The sequence below is a fragment of the Heliconius melpomene genome, chromosome 1, assembly GCF_056956725.1.
Source record: "Heliconius melpomene rosina isolate 202511_hmr_F chromosome 1, ASM5695672v1, whole genome shotgun sequence".
NCBI lineage: Eukaryota > Metazoa > Arthropoda > Insecta > Lepidoptera > Nymphalidae > Heliconius > Heliconius melpomene.
The window spans coordinates 1,488,686-1,509,637 of record NC_140389.1 but is presented as its reverse complement, the minus strand read 5'-3'; the positions used below and the strand labels follow the sequence as shown (position 1 = coordinate 1,509,637).

Genomic DNA, 20,952 nt, shown 5'->3' with positions numbered 1-20,952 from the left:
AATGTTTTTCTGATTGTTTTAGCTTGGAAACACTGCTTGTCAAATGTTTCCCTTCTAAAACGTCAAAGTCAGTAATGTAATTGTAAACTAAAACTTCGTAATTCACGTGTCTTTATTTTTATTTGAAAATATTATATTAACATTTAAATTTTAGCTGTAAATTATTAAAATAAATAAAAATGAAGCATAAGAGATTTGAGGAGAACATTTTAGTTGATGAGGCGTACACAAATTACGGAAAAACCGACAAAAATGCTGATGGAAAAAAAGGTTATGGCATCGCTAAAAATTTTGCTGAAACATTAGAATATGGAGAGAAAAAGAAGTGGTACCAGCAGGTAAATTTGTAAATTGTTAATAAATTCTAATTAGACTTGGTTTTTTCACATTTTTAGCTATGAAAAATATGAAGCTGTTAAGAAATTTAAAACGTGGGTTACAGATTCAAATATGATCCTTTAGTTTTCATTTTAATATAATATTTTTTCGTTTATGTATCAGAAAATCATGTTGCTCTTAAATGTATATTTCAATTCCTATATAATAATTATCTAAGTAATCTTTTTTTCAGTTGCCAGAAGAACCTTCGATAAATAATAAAGATATTTCTGGCGAAAACGCTGAAGAACTAAGAAAGGAAGCCAGCAGTGCATTACATGGAGACACATTATCTTATGAGACAAGTAAATTATTTGATTTAATTAATTAAATTATATATATAAATTAAAAATGCCATTTAATATAAATCTAAAAAAGTGTAGGTCAAGAGAACTGTCTATGACTGTCAAAATTATGGATTCAATTTCCATTTAAAGAATTGATTAAGTCCTTTAACTTGCCCTGGTGCAATCTCAACAATGTAATAGTCACTAGCAAACCAAATAAAATAAAAAATAAAAATGCAACATTAAGTTCCAAAAAATAATAGTACCTTTATAATGTAATTTAAATGTTTTATTTTCTATAGAATCTAGCAAAAGCGGTTCATCAGATCAACAATGGGCTCGTACATTGCTTACAAAAGGAACAATAGGAGATAGAGTAGCTGCTGCTACAGTCTTAATACAGGTATTAATTAATATTTACTTTTTTACTACTGTTTTTGTATATTTATTCTTTTAATAACTTGTTACAATATATAAAAAATTTGAGAATGTATGGCTGAATGGATGGACCACTCACTCACTCAGTGTCTCTACATCAATTTTTTAATACATTTTCTAAAAATTTTTTTATAGAATGTTTAAGTGTAAAATAATGTTTTGCTATGTGAATAATATCTAATGTTAGTGATATATAACTTTTTTTTAGGATAATCCAATATACAATTTAACATCATTGAGAAATTTAATCAACAATGTGAAACCAGCAAAGAAAAAGGATGGTATCATTATTATCGGTGAGTGAATTGATTAGTACAATAAATTTTTACATATTTATACTTTAATTTTTTTGTATTTTTGTAATGTTTTGGCCAGTTAAAATCAAATCTTGTATAATGGAATGGCTATTCTTCATTAATATTTACAACTTTACTATTCAAGTGAAAATATAAGAAATAATTAAAAACTATATTTTGTAACTTGTATTTGTTTTAATAACATTACATAAGCTTCATCAAGTATATTTTGCAAATAGCAGAGTGGGCAGAGGGAACCTAGTGGTAAGACATTCCATATGCACCTGCAGATTTTTGAGATACTGTGTGCTGAGTGGTGGAACTTGAGCGGCGGCTCTTTGGTTTGTTGCTAGTATGGTTGGATACCATTGGTCACAAGGACTTCTATTCTAAATATAAATTATATATTTTTTTCCAGATGCATTGTCAGAGCTTTTAATCTCAGAGTTATTAATCCCAGATACAAAATTACGTACATTTGAACAACATTCATTAGACCACATAGATGAAATGTCATCTGGTAATAAGCAGACTCGGAGAAATATACTAAAGTTGTGGTTTTATGAAGACCAGTTAAAGGAGTTGTATGGAAGTGAGTTGATTGTTTATTATTTGAATTATGTACAGGGGGATACAGCAATATGTAATATTTTTTAGGTTTTTGTAGTGTTAGTTAAAATTATACTAAATGAAAGAATAAAGCCTTATAGCAAACAAGGAAAGCTTGACTACCAAAATAAAGTATAGTAAAAATGAAAAGTCTAGATTATATAAATGAAGGTTAAATGTAAACAGTTTCAAACTTAATGCCGCGTTTTCATATGTTATCAGACTGAGGAAATGAAAATACTAAATATTTAATTTTCACAAGTGAGAATCAACCTCACCATTGGACCTTTGGTACCCCTGAGTCCTCAATCCTCAAAGAAACACTAATAACATAGATCTCAAAAAAATATGTATATTATTACAGCATATGTAGAAGCATTGAACAAGTTTGCACACGATTCGGTAGAAGCTAACAAAGAGAAGGCAGTCAGTGCCATGTCATATCTTTTAATGCATCATCCAGAAAGGGAAAAGGTAAAGAAAAGGCTTTGTTTTTTTAAATGTACCCTCTTTATTAACTTATGTAACATATCTTTTTGCTATCTTTTGAATTTGATCAAAATATTCTCATGTTTTGTCTTTTCACTTAAACTTTTATAAGTCTAAGTGAAAAGACAAATACACAAAAGACTTTTGTCTTTTCACTTAAACTTTTATAAGTTTTTATATATTTTTACCTTAGCATTAGCATGTTAAAGTTAAAACTGTTTTATTTTAATTCCAGATGCTATTAACAAATATAATAAACAAACTGGGAGATCCAAGTCAATCAGTGGCCTCCAAAGTGATATACCATTTGTGTCAATTGCTATTTAACCATCCCAACATGAAGAGTGTTGTGTTAGCTGACATTGAAAAAATGCTTTTTAGGTAAACTATTGTAATTTTTATTCTTTATATTTTTTAAAATTCATACTGTATCCAGCGGCAAGCAGATGGCAAGAAAATCGGGGAACCTACGACTCTCCATAGCCATTAAGACACTTTGTTCCCCACTTTCCGCCGAATGCACGAGACACACGCGCACAGCGCGGCGTTGAGTTCTGATACTCAACAATTGCGTGTGCCTCGTGAATTCGGCGATTATTCGACTATTTTTGACTTAAATAAAAAAATGTGGTTTTTTAGGTCTAACATTTCACCTCGTGCTCAATACTATGGCGTTTGTTTCTTAAATCAATTCTTCCTCGGCAAAGATGACAGTAAAATATCTGAGGATCTTATAAGAATATACTTTTCTTTCTTCAAGGCTTCTATTAAAAAAGTAAGTTAGTTATATATTTTTTTGTACATGGAGCTGTTCTTCATGTTCATTTTCTACTTTTTGTTGTTCATTCTTTTCATTTCCTCGCCCTGGTAACGCCTCTACGCAAAGCGCCAAGTTGAGTTCCGCAAATGAATATGCAATGTCTCGAAAATTTGGTGAAAAGTGAAGACTGATGAACACTAAGTGCTCTTTATATCCCATATAACATGCGGAATACAGGACACAGCTAAAAAATAAATACCTATTGTCAATGCTAGAAGTTAATAAATGTTATAAACATATATTTTTAAAAAATATATAAATCTCTTGTAAAATTCTATTACCATTTTTTTTAGGGAGAAATCGACTCGCGTCTCATGTCAGCCATCTTAACTGGTGTGAAACGTGCATATCCGTTTGCAAATAAAGAAAGGCTGACAGACGCCTCCTCTCATATAGATGCCATACATAGATTAGTACATTTGGCTAGTTTAAATGTAGCTATACATGCTTTGGCACTTTTGTATCATGTTAGCGATTCTTCTAAAGGGAGTTCTGATAGGTAAGTTTATTATATATATTGTTATATTTTATTAGTTTAGTAGTGACCATTTAGACTACTTAGATTTGGTTACTTAGATAATCTAGTTGACCTAGCTTTATACATAATAAAATAAGAGTTTGCTCAATACACAATGTCTCGAAAAGGAGGCGGAAAGTGGGCAATAATTGTTTTTTTTTTACAAGAAGTATAAGATAAATAATAATAATTTGTAACGATAATAATATTAATATTCTTTCCAGATATTATACGGCGTTATACCGCAAATTAACAAACGCGGATATTTTCAACACTACCCATTCGGCCCTACTTTACTCTCTCATATATAAATCATTGAAAAACGACAAAAATATACAGCGTGTGACGTCATTTATTAAAAGACTGTTGCAAATCAGTTGTTACACTGCGCCCGCACAGGCCTGTGCTATACTGTTTTTGATATCGCAAGTGTTGAAGGGTGATAAAAGAGAAGCGATTAGATTAGTTTGGACTAAGCGGGAGATTAAAGAGGTATATTGATTTTTTTTTTAAATATTTGCATCTTTTGAAAAAATTTTTTATGTTCTTGGTATCCTAAGTGTTGAAAGATTAGCTAAGAAGCGCAATTTTTTTTGGGGATACTTTATTTTTCCTAGATTTATTTTTTTATATAGATATTTTTTATTGGTGTAAAAATAAAATTTTGTTTCTTGAAATAATTTTTATATCATTCTCATACTATACGTACTTCATATAATTAAAAGTAATATCGTTTTATTCATTGGAGAAATTAAAATTATTGATATTAATTTTTGTAAACCTGTGATGTGTTTATTTAGGCTTTCATTTCAAATTTTTCAATAGATATAAATTATGGCAGCACGGCGTTGAGATCTGCCACTCAACAAGCAATGATTATTTTTAGTTTCACGCTGTATCCCGCACATAGCAGGATAGGCACAGGGAACCTAGTGTTAAGACAATCTGTTCCCATTAAGACATTTCTATAACCTAATTTCCGCCGAATTCTGGACTTGCATGTTGTATACCCAATATCCAGAAAAAAAGTGCGGAAAGAAGGTTGTCTTAACATTAGGTTTCCCCTGCGTACCTGCGTGCTATATGCGAGATACAACGTCTAGGCAAAAAAATAATTATTTATTAACTTATTTTATTATTAGGAACTTAAAGATGAACCTGAAGAAAATGAGGAAGGCAATGAAGAAACCACTGAGAATACAATAACAACAGAGGTCGATGACACTTTAGGTGGCGTAGAAGAAGTAGAAAAAGAAGATGAAGAAGAAAAAGTACAGTCGAATAAGATAGATCTTTTGAAAGGAGACAAACAAGATTTGTTAATGGGTAAGATGTTATATATTTTAATTACAATACAAATATTTTATCATACATACTCAAAGTGTTATTCCATACTTAGGAAAGAAAACTACTTTTTTATAAAACTAATAAAAATTTAGATGTACGATCAACTACGAAAATTTAATTAGGTATATATCAATTTTTTTTACATGTACATCACAATAGACACGGTATACTTATAAATATATTGATAAATGAATTTTACGCTTGAAGTAAAATATAACAAAATCCTGAATACAAATTGAACCTGTAACATCTAATTAAAATTCCTTTGCAGACGACGAAGAAGAAAGCTACGTAGATCTAAAAATAGACGATCAAGGCAACATAAAGCCAAAAAAACGTCAAAAACTACCGACACAAAGTAGTTGGTACCACGCCAAAGTGAAATTAGAAGACAAGGAGAAAAAAGAAGAAGAAGATAAAGATGTCGCTAAGATACAATTAAAGAAAACTATTAATATGGACAAGGTAAATATTTTTCCAAGACTGTAGACCTGTTTGTGGGTCCGGTGACAATGAGGGTATAAATTAATTATTTTTTTTGTTCTGCTAACACCTCGAGTTGAGTTGAGTTCCGCCACTGATTTCCTTTACCAAACCTGCTATATGCGGAATATAGCGTGTAGTTACAAATAATTGCACAGTACGATCGGCAAGTTGTGGCCGCCCTGAAGTATATTCTAAAATAAAATCTTTGCCGCAGCGCCACCTGCAGCTATATTCAGAGCAACCACAACTCGTCGACCAAACTATATTATATGTAGTATATTATCAAATAACCTATATTATTAATAATACATTTTAGATTATAACGGAATACAACCCGTACGCGCGTAATCCTGCGTTCGCAGGCGCGCAGTGCTCCGCGTATTTAGAATTGTTGCCGCTGAGGAAACATTTTCATCCATCTGTCAAGTTATTTGCTGAGAAATTGGTTAATGGTAGGTATTTTTTATTTATTTAAATGATTGAAAATATCCTATTATTTTAGGTATTTTTTATAATTTGAATTTGGGCTACACACTAAGGACTTATTTGGTTCATGCTGGTATCTTATCACCATTTTAACTACCAACCAAATTCGTAAAGATCTCCAAGAGAACCTTGATTTTGGCTTTTTTTAAATATATTTTACGCCTAATGTTTTGTGACAAAAAATCTGAACTTCACATTAACTATAATATTCTTTCTACAGATCAAATAATTCAATACAGCGGAGATCCTCTCAAAGATTTCGCAGGAATAAGATTTTTGGATCGTTTCGTATTCAAAAATCCAAAAAAACGCGCGGAGAAAGATCTAGAGGGAGAAGGAGATGTAAAGAAGGTCAAGGGTTCACATCCTAAATTTGCTGTTAGAAAGAATTATACTGCTAAAGGTATAAATTATGTACTTTTTTTCCTACTATAATATTGTCCTGGGATTTCTTATTTAAGTATATAGATAATATTGGCCAAAATGGGACAAAATATATTTTTTCAGCTTCATGCTCTATCCTGCACATAGCAAGGTATGCACAGTGAAACTAGTGCTAAGGTCTCTCCGATCTACACAATTTCAAAAACTGTCGTGATGGTTAAGGGTGCGACTCTAACACGTAAGAATAAATTATTTTAATTTCTTTGCTCTGGTAACGCCATAAACCGCGGCATTGAGTTGAAGTCTTGAAAATGGGGAATAAAGCGTCTTTATAGTAGATTCCTTTGCCTACTCTATCATATAACTTTATGTGACAGGGTAGGTAGAGATTAATTAGATTAATCAAATATTTTTTTCCAGGCATAAAAAGCTTACCAGTGAATTCGTCTGTATATCTCAATGAAGACTCTCAAAAGATACCTGTTGATGAAAAATTCTTATATGAGTAAGGAAAAACTTTGTAACCCTTTTTATAAAATATTTGCTGAGTTGCGGCAGAAAGATAATATATATATTAAATAATGCAAAGAGAACAAATTATTGTAATAAAAGAAAACATAGCACACACTACCATATGTTTGACAACACTCATTTAATAACTTAATTTTTTACGTATGAATTTTTAAAAATTATGAATATTATTTATGCTTTATAATAAAATTTATAACAGAAAGACAAATCACTATAAACAGGTAATATTTTATGTATACTTATTATATTTTATCCACAGTTTCTTACAAAAACGTCGCGAACTCAAAGATGACGATGATGATGATGATAGTGACGCGGACTCCGTGAACAGTGATGATTTTGAACAATATCTTGATAGTGTCACGGGATCTAAAGCACAAGGTGTGTGACATATAATACATAATAATATTGCACAAACAATAAACCCTTTTTTTAGCTTCGCGCCGTACAGAGGGAGCCCAGTCTTAAGACTACGTTCCTCACTTTCCGACGACTTTACTAGAAATAGCATGTATATTGGGGGCATTCCACGATGCGCTTTATTTTGTTGCTAGAGTGAGGAAATCAATATATTAAATAATAATACATTCGGAGTAGGAATCGAACCCACAGCCGTCACGTCCACATTCAGGTAAAAGAATATACATGTCACGTACGAACTTAAAAACAATGAAAAACTACACTAATGCGGACTTATCGCTTAAAACGATCTTTTTGGCAACTTTTAAAATTCCATAAGAAAATCCCAAATACTGCTATGTGAGTTGCACTGTATAATAAAGCACTTATGATTTTGGTTAAATATATTTAAATGTAGCTAAATCTGTCATTTTCTCTGCAAGGGAAAGAAATTAATTATTTTTTTTATTTTTGGACCGATCAAAATAAACAAACACTAAATGTTTAAAGGAAGTTTGCCAAAATGCAATAGTGAAAACTACATTTGATTTTGTCAAGCCGTGTCCTAAATTATCACGCACAAACACACAGACAAACGATTAAAAAAATACAAAAATACACAAGCAATAAATTACAAAAACATTGTTTTGGATTGTACTACCGCATAAAATCATATGTTTTTTTAAACTATAATATTAATAAAAATTAAATTGGCGACACAATGTCTTTTTTCCATGTGATATTGTAATATCGATCCTAAATCAGGGAAATTATTGTAATTAATTTGGTAGTTTGGTAGTATCGTAATTAATTAATTTGAGTTCCGCTAGTCAACACGCAATGAATCGAAAATGAGGCGATGCATGGAGAACAGAGTGTCTGAGGTTCACTGCCTACCCTATTGTATGTCAAATGCAACGTGCAATAAGAAAATATAATAAATGCCATCTCCCTTGCCTTTCCCTTATAAAAATGAGAATTATATAAATTACTATATTAATTAAATATATTTTCTTCCAGAATCTGAAGAGGAATTAGATTTCTTATCTGAAATGCAAACGTCTAAGCAGAAGAAATCTAAAAAGAATGAAGAAGCAAGTGATGATGAACTTGCTGATGATGATGAGGATGATGAAGAAATTGATGATCACATTGATGAAGGTACACAATATAATCTATACTGTTAAATGCATAATTTCCACCGCATAAAGTATAAACTATACTGTAGGGTTGATTTTGTTACACACACTATTAGTGTGATATTAATCAGGAATGAATGACTACTTCAATTAAAAAAAAAAAAAGATTTTTAAAAAAAAAAAGATCGAAAAATACTGCTTCTTGTTGTATTATGACATATTCTAAGTGCGAAAGGTAATTATGACCGCAGGCACAGTGGGTTGCATCAAAACTTATAATGTTATGTATAGAGCCATCATTGATGATAGACTATCAAATACAAAAAAGTTTTCTTCAATGTGAACCAATACTTATTGAGATTAGTACTCTCGACCAAACAATATATTTAACAAACTTTAGATGTAGATGTACATATTAAATACTAACAATATATTTTCTCCTAGGTGATAGTGATGGAGACTTAGACATATCTGGTGATGATGATGAACCCGCATTATCTGGGGATGATGATGGTAAGACTTTTATTTTTCGTTTTCACGCTGTATCCCGCATAGCAGAGTAGTCAAATGGAAACAAGTCTTAAGACTGCTGTTTTCCGCTATTCTCTCAAAATCGAGCCTGATTGCTGATTGCTGCTGGTTGTAGAGTAGGGAAATAAAAATTATTTAAATAGTGACTCCACCGAGTGAGAGTTGATATCCATGCCCATAATCATCGTGGTTACAATCAAATGCTGTCCTAATGTTGATATAGACATTAAACTAGTTTCTTAATAGAAATCTTCCTTTTTTAGCTTTACACTTTTACATACCAAGGTAAGCAGAGGGAGCATAGTGTTAAGATATTCCGTTTCCATGCATTGATCAATCTTTGAGACATTGCGTGCCTAGTGGTGAAACTCAACTTAGCACATCGTCTTCTTACTAGAGTGAAGAATTGGAAAAAAAAATCCCCGTCGCGTCCGTCATTTGCAGTCAATAGCTGTCCCATTGCGCCACGACAACCTATTTGTTTTTTGTAATATTTTGAAAAACTTACTTAACTATTTGTTTTAGAATTATTATTAGAAGATGAAGATGATGAAGAAGATCACATAGATGTACCTAACAAGAAGTCAGCCAAAAGCAAGAATAAATTTAAGCTTAAAGGTAAAATAATACATTTGTATTTAAAACACTTATTCAAAAATATTTAAATTCGAAAGTAACTCTGTCTGTCTGTCTGTGTGTCTGTCTTTTACGCAATCAGGGCCAAGCCGCTAATTTAATTGTGATAAAATACTCATATAGATATACTTGAGGGTTTCGGGATGAAAATAGGATACTTTTTTTTCTCATATTTGTAATATTTTCGATATATACCAATATATTAAAATACTTATTAATTTGACATGCAATTTATTCCGCCATGTTAATAACAACCGTCGCTATGCGACCGTTGCTAAGAAACGATTTGCAAAGTTTGTTGTTAGAAAACGTCACCCAAAATGAGCTTGCTTAACGCATCTCTCTATTGAAAACTGAAAATAGTTTCATAAATATATTTTATATATTCGTATAGTTCAAGCAGGCGTAGCCGCGTTCGGGTCCACTAGTAATAATATATAATTCAATACTACTCTATTCTATGTTTATACAATTTAGTCCATTAAATTACTTATTTTTTCTGTTTTCTTGATGCTATTTTAGTACAATATTTTTTTATATTAAATAACCTATATCACTGAATGAAATCCCTGGTTCAGTACAAAAATAATAATTATTAAATAAATATATAAATTCAGTAATTAAAATTAAATCATATTTTTATTATTGGAATTTCTAATATAAATCTTGGTTAATATGAGTTTTAAACACTTGAAGCTGTGTCTTTATATAACTAATATAAAAATATTACTTCAGTTTAGTATTTGAAATCAAAATTATTAAATAAAGGTAGTTGGAAACATCCGAATTGAAGCTGCAAATATATTTTTTTGCATATAAATATTATTTATAATTTATAAGATACCAACTAGAATATTTAAAAGTTATATTACTTGTGTACTAAATATCCAAATTTGTAAAGGTAACGAAGATCTTGGATCTCTTTTCGCATCTGCCGAAGAATTTTCAACTTTACTAGAAGAAACTGCTGCAAATAAAAAACAAGGTTCAAGCCAAGCGGTCTCTAATACAGACAACGCAAGTACAAAACAACTAGCTTGGGAAGAAAATAGAGATAAATGGATTAAAGGTTATAATAGAAAAATATTAGGCCATAAAGGAAAAAATAAGAAATTTAACAAAAATAGAAGAAATGTAAATAGCAATATGGCAGATAAAAAAGGCGGGAAACGTAAAGGCGGTAATTTGTCTGCTGGTGGAAAAAAAAGGAAGATTAAATAATATTGTGTTGTATGATAATAAATGTTATATAATAATAATGTTTAATTTTTTTATTGTACCTTGTTTATTTTTATTTTTTTATATATAAATAATATATTTATTGTTATTATATTCGTGATTGTGAGAAGGTATATGTAGAGTACCAAAATGTAACGCATAACATTAATCATTTTGACTTTTTGTCAAATATTTTTCATCGCTAATATATTATATAAAAAATAACATAAAATTTTGGAATAATTTTGTTATATTTTATTTTTCTATTGAACACATGTTAAATTAATAATATACTTGATTAATATATAAATGATATAATAATGACAATATAATGTCATCTTCTATTAAATCTTAATGATTAATTCCAGTATTTACATTGTTGTCGAAATCGGAAAACCTAACCTATAATAATAATCTTTACCGGGGTATATCAATTTGACCTTGACATATAGTTATACAGGTGGCGCTGTCCACTCAATTTACAGCTTTACATTTTGTTTTGTTACTATAAACTTTAATACATACTAAATAAAGTTAAATTTTGTTTAATATGAAAGTCGTTTGACAGCTACCAACGCGTACACAGGGCACAACAGGTGGTGATGTCAAGCGTCAAAAAGCATACAAGCAATTTTCAACATTTACTAATTGAAAACATTTAATATTTACACTGAAACAACATATATATACTTGTTATTTCATCTAAAATTTAATTACCGTTAATAAAAGACCATGTTTATTAGCTAATTTGGAGTATTTACTGAGATACTTAAATAATTTCCACCGTAGATATGATACACGAAGTACAAACTCGTTTACCGACGGGCGTTTGTTTGTTGACATTAGTACGTCATGCAGTTGTCTCGCTGCCCGCGTTGTGCGCCGCATCTCGTATTTAAAACGTTAAATAAATACATTTAGACATAAAATATATATATTACGTTTATAGTGAGAGTAATCTTGTGAACTGTTTCTTGTATTGGACATATACGCTTGTACTGTTGTGCTTGTGAATGAACAAAAAGAGCGGGCAAAAATCTGTGCAAGTGACGATCGTAAAGCTATTTATAGCTGGGCCTATGGCGCGATAATATACTTTACAATTACCCAAATGTGATTTAATTCATAACAAACATTCTTATTAGTTTTTTTTTGTTAAACAATTAATTGTTTATTAGACTGTTTTCTTATTAGTTCGTCGCTTATAAATATAAGGCGCCGAAACGAGTTTGACAGTTCACAGATACATTACACACACTCTCAAGTTTTGTTTAACACTAGTGTGCGTAAAAGGAGCAGTGATGTGAAATTCTTGCGCTTATCGATTAGCTAGATAATTTCAAGGACGATTGTCTATACATATGACTTTTAAAACACTGTATGAGTTTAAATAACGCAATCGCAATGACAATTGATTTTTAATTAATGATATCTACACACTACAGTACAAGTTGAACTATAATTATCTATCAATAATCACTCTTATATTAGCATAATGGAGTCTCCTCAACTAAACAGGAATGACTCAGAGGAGGGACGCAGTGCGTCAACTTCGAGCTGTAACCAGTTGTTTATACCTGAGAGCTTAGATTTACCAGACGATACATTCCGCATGAGCTTAGATTATATATCAATAGCTGAAAACGTAACAATCGGCGAGAGAAGCGTATCTGTTGATACAAATAACTTGATTATAGATACGTCAACACCATGTAATACTCCTATAGAGATAGCTCCCGTTACTCCTCCTAGGGAGAAATCTCCGCCTATACTTGACACACCAAAACGAGAAGATGCTAAAAACACACAAAATTTACTGAAATTATCACTAACTAAAAATATAAATGATGGTTTTGTGAAGCCGTCGTCAGCGGCAGATATAATGTCGCCAGCTAAAATGTTACAATTTGAAGTAGATATAGCTAACAGCGCCACACCCACCATGAAACGAGCTGTTATAGATTTTAACTTTTTTAATGAAAATAATTTTGAGGAATATTTTGAAGACGTACCCAAAGCAAAGGAAGAGGAAGATAAGAAAGATGAAAAAGGTTTTAAGGAAATCCCCGTTATAGTGAAGGCTGACACCGTACGGCATGAAATTGGCTATGGTAAGTAGAAAAACAATATTCAATTATTTAATATTATGCAAACTTTGTATTGTTTTCTTATATTATTCTAAAAAAATATTGGGTGAACAAATAAACTATTTAAAATATTGAGGCCACGTAAATGTTGCCATTTTTGTACTAAATTGCTTCGACAATGAAATTTAACATAAAAATAAAGTAGGTACTTAACAAATTTCAAAATCTAACCGAGCCTTCAACATGTCGTTAATATGGATAATATACAAATTTATATATCTACATATATCAAATTAAAAAAGGCCACCAACCATCTTATTTATTGTATAATGTAATTTTAACAAATAAAAATGCGTTTTAAAGTATAGAAATCTATCAATAAATATACTTTTAAATGCTCAATGTTTATTATTAATACTTATTGTTAGACGTTACAGTGTACGCCTTATCGTAATAGATAAGTGATGTTTATTAAAACTTGTCGCCAACTGTGTATATTTACTTTTTCATGCCGATTTGCCAATCAATAACACTATAAAATATTTGCTTCTATTTTGTACATTGAGTTTTCAATACACATATTATAATATGAAATATTTGATTTAAAATTATTGACAATACGTATGTGGAACTTTATAATTATTCTATACCTAATTGTAAATTTTAATATATACTTAATTCCGCTATTTTTAAAAATCCATATTTTACGTGTTTTAATGGAAAATAAAATTGTTAAAGATTAACTATAAGACTAAACACTTCCAAGGTTAATTATTAAATTTCATTTTTAAGCTAGAGGTCACGCATTTATTTTAATTATTATAATATTATAAAACATTTCAGTTATAAACTGTTCATATTTAACTAGGTATATGAAGCCATATTTTTTCAATAACCTAAACATCTCACCATGTCTAAACATCACACTTTATCTCACCATGACCATCATTTACGACTAACAAGGTAAATCTATTAAAATTTTAATCTATTAATTCATTACTGTTTTTAGTAAACCTTGTATGACCGTTGAACGAAAATTATATGAACCTATACTTAATATTTATTATATTATTATATTTTAATCTGCACACTTCTTCAATAAGCTTCAAAACAAAAAAATATAATAGATATTGTGACCTTAAGACTAAGTTCAATTTCAAATAAAATAGATGTAATTAATTTATTTTGTATATAAAAATATATATCCTCGTTTATAATGTGAAAAGTATAGAAAAGGAAGAATTATCATATAATGTCGTAGCGAAACCTACTTCCAGTTGGACCTTGACCAAAATAACTAGACCTACATTAGGGGCCGCGGCCCGTACCGTGAATATGCTACTGCTTATATACTATTAAATATATACTTAATTATTATTTATTATCTTGTAATAAATATACTTAATATGTATATTTTACTGTAAATTAACTATGCATTAACATAATGAATAGAGGCCGCTGTAACGCGACGGTTTTGGGTTCTCTTCGGGCTCAAGGCTATCATTTATTAATATTTTCATTTCTTCGCTCTGGGGCACAAGTGCGGTGTAGAGTTCCGCCTCCTCCTTCTCATCATGTATTACCTCCAAAAATAGTTCGAATGTCTAAATAAACTAGCTTACTGTCTAGGTTCCCTCTGCTACCCTGCTATAAGCGAGATACAGAGTAAATTATATATTTTTTTATTTTGATGCCCCTGTGGAAGTAGGTATAGAAATGTCTAGTTATAAGCTATAGTTGTGGATTTGATTCCTTTTATAATGAAACTGAGAATCTCTCAGTCTGTCAGATAGACATAAATAACTGGGACATAAATAATGTCATATTTATACCATTAAGATAATATGATAGGTATAGTTTAATGTAGTGTATAATATATTATGCTCTTGTAAATTATTTTACTGTAATAGTCAATTGCTACGTCACTTTTTTTCTCGAAATGAATTTGTAAGAAAGTAAGTATTTGCTCGACCTTTCCTCGTATAAAAATCGAGCCCATGACCTCCGGCTTTTTGTAATGTCGCGACACTGATTCTTTAATAATCACAACTATTAAATTAATACCTTCAAAACTTTAAAAATAGATTAAGTACCTAAATTAATAAGATTTCAACTATTTGAATGCTATCGCTCAAGTTATAATATAACAACTAAGTACAAACATACTGATTTAATGTCAGTTAAATTGTAATTAATTTATATGAGTGAGGCGTATTGTTAAATTGTTAAAATTTTTCAATGTTGATAGAATTAAAAATTATATTAACAATAAAATAAAAATTGGAATAAAAGTAGAAAATCGATGTTTCATAATTCGGTCACGACCCTATAGGTACCCTCAATATACAAATGTAGGTAGTGGGTACCAACAGTACAGCATACAATATGCCAGTACTAATCAACATAGGTACGTGCACTTTCTAGAACAAACGATTACAATTCATCATTTGTATCGAATATCATACGAACGTGATTATTTCTTCGATACCAAGGTTATGCTTACTTCCGTATCTTCAATAATGGCCGCAGCATTACAATAAATTATAATTTTACCTTATAATTATTTATATATTTTTAATTTTATTGGTTTTAGGATGTGTATAGTAGGTACTGCCGATGCTACTGGTTGTAATCCTATATGTGAAGCATATTATAGTGGCTCTATATAACGTAGCTCTTGGCATTATGTATCTTTTTTTATCTTTATACATTTCTAGTATTTTGCATGTATATAGGAAACATAGTAAATCATATAGCCTTCCACTTTATGCTCATTCTTCCTTGGATAGCGGAACCCAACGCCGCATCTATCTAAGCAAGCAAAACGTCTACACAATTACTTAATGTAAAATATATACAAAGAGTCCCTCGATGCTTTAAAATCCACGTTCGTGTTAAGTTAATCACGTGCCAACTCTACGGCGCGTCGTCTCTATGGCGTCAAGTATTTTCTATATACCTATGTATAAAATAATATTATATATTGCGTACAATAATTTAGTTAATTTCTTAACGTGTAATAAATATGAATATATCTAATTGCGAATGACGTGAAACGAGCGTGTGTTATTGTACCTATATGTGTTATTTTACCTAGATATAGACTATAACTAGCTGCTGTAGGCCTACCTGTGCAAACCTCAAATCTATATTTGTAGTAATATTATAAGGCTGAAGAATTTATTTAATTGCACTTGATAATCTCATGAACTACTGGTTCGAATTGGAAAATTCTCTTATTTTGAAAGTTGCGTTTCGATGTAACCCACTGTACCTACTTGCGGCTAGAGTTGCCTCAAACAATCAAACTTATAAAACAAATGATTTTGGTTAATATTCATATCTAGATAGAGTTTATATTTTTTTGTCCGCAATCATATTTCTGATGACTTATTAAATTATAAAATGTTTGATTACAACAAAATTATACGTCAGACGTCCTAAAAGCAAACTACGTTATACTAGCAAGCCTAAATTTTATAATCACTCAGTTCAATCTAATGGGCCAGATATCCTCCCAGGCGCGATAAAGTTTCCATAATTATATTACAAGTGTGTGGAACAATGCTCATGTGACACTCTGTGTCCTGAGAGTAATGAGTGGATTCTAAAAGAAATAGTACCTAACTTTGCTAAAGTGATGTAGGTCTGGGGGCCCTGGGATCTTAGGCTTTAACATTTCAAAACATCTCACAGTCAAGTCACTTTCCAAATTGAAAATCGACTCGGTTATATTTGAATTTCCGTACTAAATACCTTTGCCTTTTATAAATGAAATAGTGTTATTAACGTTCTTGCAACATTTGTTGTCATGTGACATGTCATTATGTTGTCTAAATATCCTCCATCCCCTTCATGTGAACATGTTTGAATATTGTGAAAAAAATCACCTAAATTCTGATTTCTCTTGAAATAAACATATACTTATATGAAAATATTTTTTTATTTAAAGACAAATAAACGCAAATTTAATGCAGCTCCCGCTCGGTTTGTTCGATGTATGATAAAAAATATAAATCGTTGAAGGGCAATGATGTTTTTTACTTCTAGCATTTACGACAATTCTTCCTCATTCACAAAACTGTCTTCATAATTGCTGAAGGTGCCAGAAGAGACACTTCAGCATTTTGTATAACATTTTTAAATTTTGTTTAAGTACAAGCACATTTCCATGTTGAAATTAAACCCACAACCATACAATACCTAAAAGCAAAAGATATTCCAATCTGTGCCACGACGTCAGTCTCCCGTTACGCCAAGGCAACACCAAAGTTGGCAACACGTTCAGGTTTTCATGATTATTGGAAACCCAAATGCTTCCTTGTCGAATATTTGTAACAGATAATATAATACCTCACAAAATACCAACCGCAATTTTATATTTCTTGTACTTTAATTGGATATGATTTAATAAATAATAATCAATGTAATCGCGACGGCTGTGGATTCGATTCCTACTCGGAGGAATTAATTATTCAATAATTTAATTTCATCGCTCTGGTAACTAGCCAAGTCTTAACTCTGACTACCCCGCTATTTGCATACAGCGTTAAGCTAAAAAAAATAATATCAATTACTTAACCCGTTTAAAATAGAAATGATAAAAAGTGGATAATTCTATTTTCAATATAATAATTATAAAATTACGTGTCGTCATCGATTGGACGGTTTTCAAAAATTCGTAAACCTGGAAATATAACAAATTGTACGGTCGTCGTGCCGTGCCCTCCTGAATACAGACTTTATTAATTTTTGCGCATTATTTACTCGAAAATAAAATAAGCAAAAGTAAGAAACAATTTAAAAATCAAATCTGCACAGCTTCCTACAGCTAACTTCAGGACGGCCACAACTCGTCGACCACACTGTACCTCCGCCCAAGTGAAGTACTCTCGCCATTCTTCGTCACAATTAAAATTATAGTTGAATAAACGTTTAGACATCACCAGCCAGTAGTAACTAGTAAGTGTCTTAAAAAGATAATTAAACAGAAACATTACAACATAGTATCGACTATCGAACGGTTGCATAACTAAAGTTTCTCTTTAAAACTAGTTTACTAATGGACATTGATATTGATATATTTCGCTTTTAGTATAGCTATAGCTAATTTTATTGGTAACGTTCGGTGAATTTGGGTTTTTAATTTTTCAATGTCTTTGTTGTCTATTGTCTGTTTTCAATGTCGGTAGAAAGTAGAGAATGTTATGGAGTGCTTTACCATTAGCTTTCCTCTGCCTACTCTGCTATGTGGGAAAAAACGTGAAGGTGCCTTTTCCCCAGAGTGGTAACCGAATCCACATTCACCGTGTGTCATATACATTATTTACGTAAATTTTAAACGGTTTTTTCATATTTTTCCATTTAATCATATTAAAAATAATTCATTAGAAGCAGCTTGCAGCAGCTTGCAGTGCAGCTTTCCAATCCTTATCCCTTTGAGTCACTGATAATATCTAATCAGGATTAGCACATGTTATCCTTGTAAATGACATGACTCAATGGCTGTTATCACTTTATGTATAATTTCTATTTTCTTTTTAACCTCATTCCATAGAGCTTATAGAGACGGCGGCGGCGTTGAGTTTTGTCATAACACTAGGTTCTCTCTATCTAACCTGTTATGCGGGAAAAAGTGTAAGGCTGATATTTTACTTAATAAACTGTACAAACTACTGTAACAGTATTAATAAAATAGAAAAATAACTAATATTTAACTCTTACAATATCACGATTCCCACGTGACGAACAAACACATAGTTGATAGCTTTTTTATCTGCATCGCATAGTAGGTCACTGTATTTTTTGCTTATAATAAAGATTTAATATAATTTTTATATTTATAGATTTTATATAATATAACCCTTATAGCTCAGTTTTTTTTTATTATTTTAATTATTACAGTTACGTGGTTTGTACCTTTATTCAACTTTTTCATTGATATTCTTCTTCTTCTTCTCTGTCGTAACACTCTTGTCAGAGTGGTCGTGGTCTTCACAAAGTGACATTAGCGGTAGATGTTGCACGCCTCACGAGTATTCGCCACTTATCTCTACTGGCTGAGAGCCTGGTACACTCATGTAAGGGTCCCCCTTCTGCAGCCTTAATCTGGTCGGTCCAACGCATGGGAGATCTTCCTCGCCCTCTAGTGCCTTCCACTCTGCCCTGCATGACTAGGCGGTCGATGGAGCCACTTCCTCTTCGGGAGACATGTCCAAAGAACTATAGTATGCGACCTTGTACTAACGTCGACAGACATTGTTTAGTGCCGATTTCTTGAATAGAGACGTTGGTGCGAAACTCGGTCCATGATATACCCAGCATTCGTCTCCAGCACCACATCTTCAGAGCATCAATTTTCAGTGATATTAGTTATATGTATATGGACTTACTTATTTTTATTGACAGTACTGCTTAAACTAGGCTTAGAACTAGATAGAATTATACCAATAATATATAATTTTAAAAAAATATCCTAAAACAGTTCAGCTATTTCGATTGCCTTTTTAACAAGATTTTTAACCGACTTCTGTAAGAAAAGGAGGTTATCAATTCGACTGTATTTTTTTTTCGTTAATTGATTTCTCTCTACCTACCCTGGTATGTGCGGAAAACAACATGAAGTTGAAAATAAAATTATAAGTAAAAAAATCTCGATTACCATAAAACCCAAGCAGTGAACGAGAAGGTCACACGTTAATTATTATTATATAATTTTTTTTTCTCTTAAAGTATTTAAGAGATTTTAAACGAAATCCGTGGTCAAGGATGGACTAACTAACTACTACCTATGACCACAGACTGTAGCAAAGTGAACGAAACGCCGAGTTGTCAAAAATATTATATAAAACTAAATATAGGCGATGATAAAGGATAAAAAATATAAAATTTCATACTTATTATTAAGTATTTTAAGTAATTCTGTTAATTTTAATTCAATTATTTTTTTAAAACTACGAAGTGTGGAATAATACTTTAAATACATTAAAAAGAATTTCATTTAATACATAATTATTCATTTACAGATTTATGAGGTTATGTTTTAATACAGACTTTATTATAATAGGTACATGTCACTTCAATAGTGAGTGTGTATTGTAAAAGCATTATTTCTTCATATGAATAAAATTATTGATTACAGTTAATTGGTAAAACATGTTTTTACAATATTTTAATATCATATTGACACATTTAAAATGAAACAATTAATTTGTTTGGAAATTAATTAAAAAAAATAATTTCGTAACATTTTTTTAAACGGCACAATATATTTTATACATTATATTATACCTTTCTAGTTTATTTATATATTATTTATAGTAAAGAGAAAACTAATATAATTAACCATTTATCTAAAGTTAATAAGTATAATCCATTTTTTTAATTCGAAGCAAAGGATCTAGAAGGAGATGCACAATAGTTGGTACTTTCGTTACGCTCTTACGTTCTCCGACTCTTTCTACTCAATAGATAAGCGATAGCTCTGTCTCGCTTTGTTTACGTCCATGAAATGGTTACTTTGTAGTGTAGTATAAATGTTAGGATGAAGATGATTTTTGAATGTGGGGGTTAAAAAAAATTTTTTTGGTAGTTTAACTATTTAAATATGATTTTATATTTATATGAAAAAACTATAAAAATAATGCTATACAGATTTTTTTCATATAAATTTTTTTTATTAAAAAAAAAGAGATTTTGATTAATCTTAAACTAATTAAAATTCCTTTTTTCATATTATTTTTTTAAAATTAGTTAGTATAACTTATTATAAAGAAATAGTAGATTTATTAGTATTGAATTACTTGTTTATTTTAGTCTCTTCTTCCCAGTTAGTCCCAAAAACTTGTACGCTTTTCAGGTAACAATAAGAACGA

The 20,952-nt window shown here is 30.6% G+C and overlaps 2 protein-coding genes across 2 annotated transcripts in view; both read left to right on the top strand.

Moving 5' to 3' along the window:
• Positions 1 to 53: 53 nt before the first annotated feature.
• LOC146540891 (CCAAT/enhancer-binding protein zeta-like) lies at positions 54 to 11,032 on the top strand. The gene is made up of 20 exons (XM_085185228.1): positions 54 to 338; positions 572 to 683; positions 968 to 1,068; positions 1,312 to 1,399; positions 1,818 to 1,991; positions 2,373 to 2,482; positions 2,733 to 2,878; positions 3,137 to 3,272; positions 3,611 to 3,816; positions 4,059 to 4,326; positions 4,977 to 5,160; positions 5,453 to 5,646; positions 5,984 to 6,119; positions 6,374 to 6,556; positions 6,958 to 7,042; positions 7,328 to 7,449; positions 8,488 to 8,628; positions 9,051 to 9,119; positions 9,663 to 9,755; positions 10,675 to 11,032. Exons 1-20 carry the CDS (start codon positions 180 to 182, stop codon positions 10,992 to 10,994), a joined length of 3,027 nt encoding a protein of 1,008 aa, XP_085041354.1. The 5' UTR covers positions 54 to 179; the 3' UTR covers positions 10,995 to 11,032.
• Positions 11,033 to 11,885: 853 nt separating this feature from the next.
• LOC146540890 (ribosomal protein S6 kinase alpha-5-like) overlaps positions 11,886 to 20,952 on the top strand; it is a 99,955-nt gene continuing 90,888 nt past the window's right edge. Inside the window, exon 1 of the mRNA XM_085207299.1 lies at positions 11,886 to 13,102. Coding sequence (XP_085063425.1) covers positions 12,487 to 13,102 — 616 coding nt within the window. The 5' untranslated portion in view covers positions 11,886 to 12,486. The remainder of the gene's footprint in view (positions 13,103 to 20,952) is intronic.

Excerpts from the sequence above, each read along its gene's own strand:
- LOC146540891 (XM_085185228.1), top strand. The coding sequence starts at position 180 with ATGAAGCATAAGAGATTTGAGGAGAACATTTTAGTTGATGAGGCGTAC. Across the intron at positions 4,327-4,976 it reads CTAAGCGGGAGATTAAAGAG|GAACTTAAAGATGAACCTGA; the intron begins GTATATTGATTT and ends TTTTATTATTAG. Across the intron at positions 7,450-8,487 it reads CACGGGATCTAAAGCACAAG|AATCTGAAGAGGAATTAGAT; the intron begins GTGTGTGACATA and ends ATTTTCTTCCAG.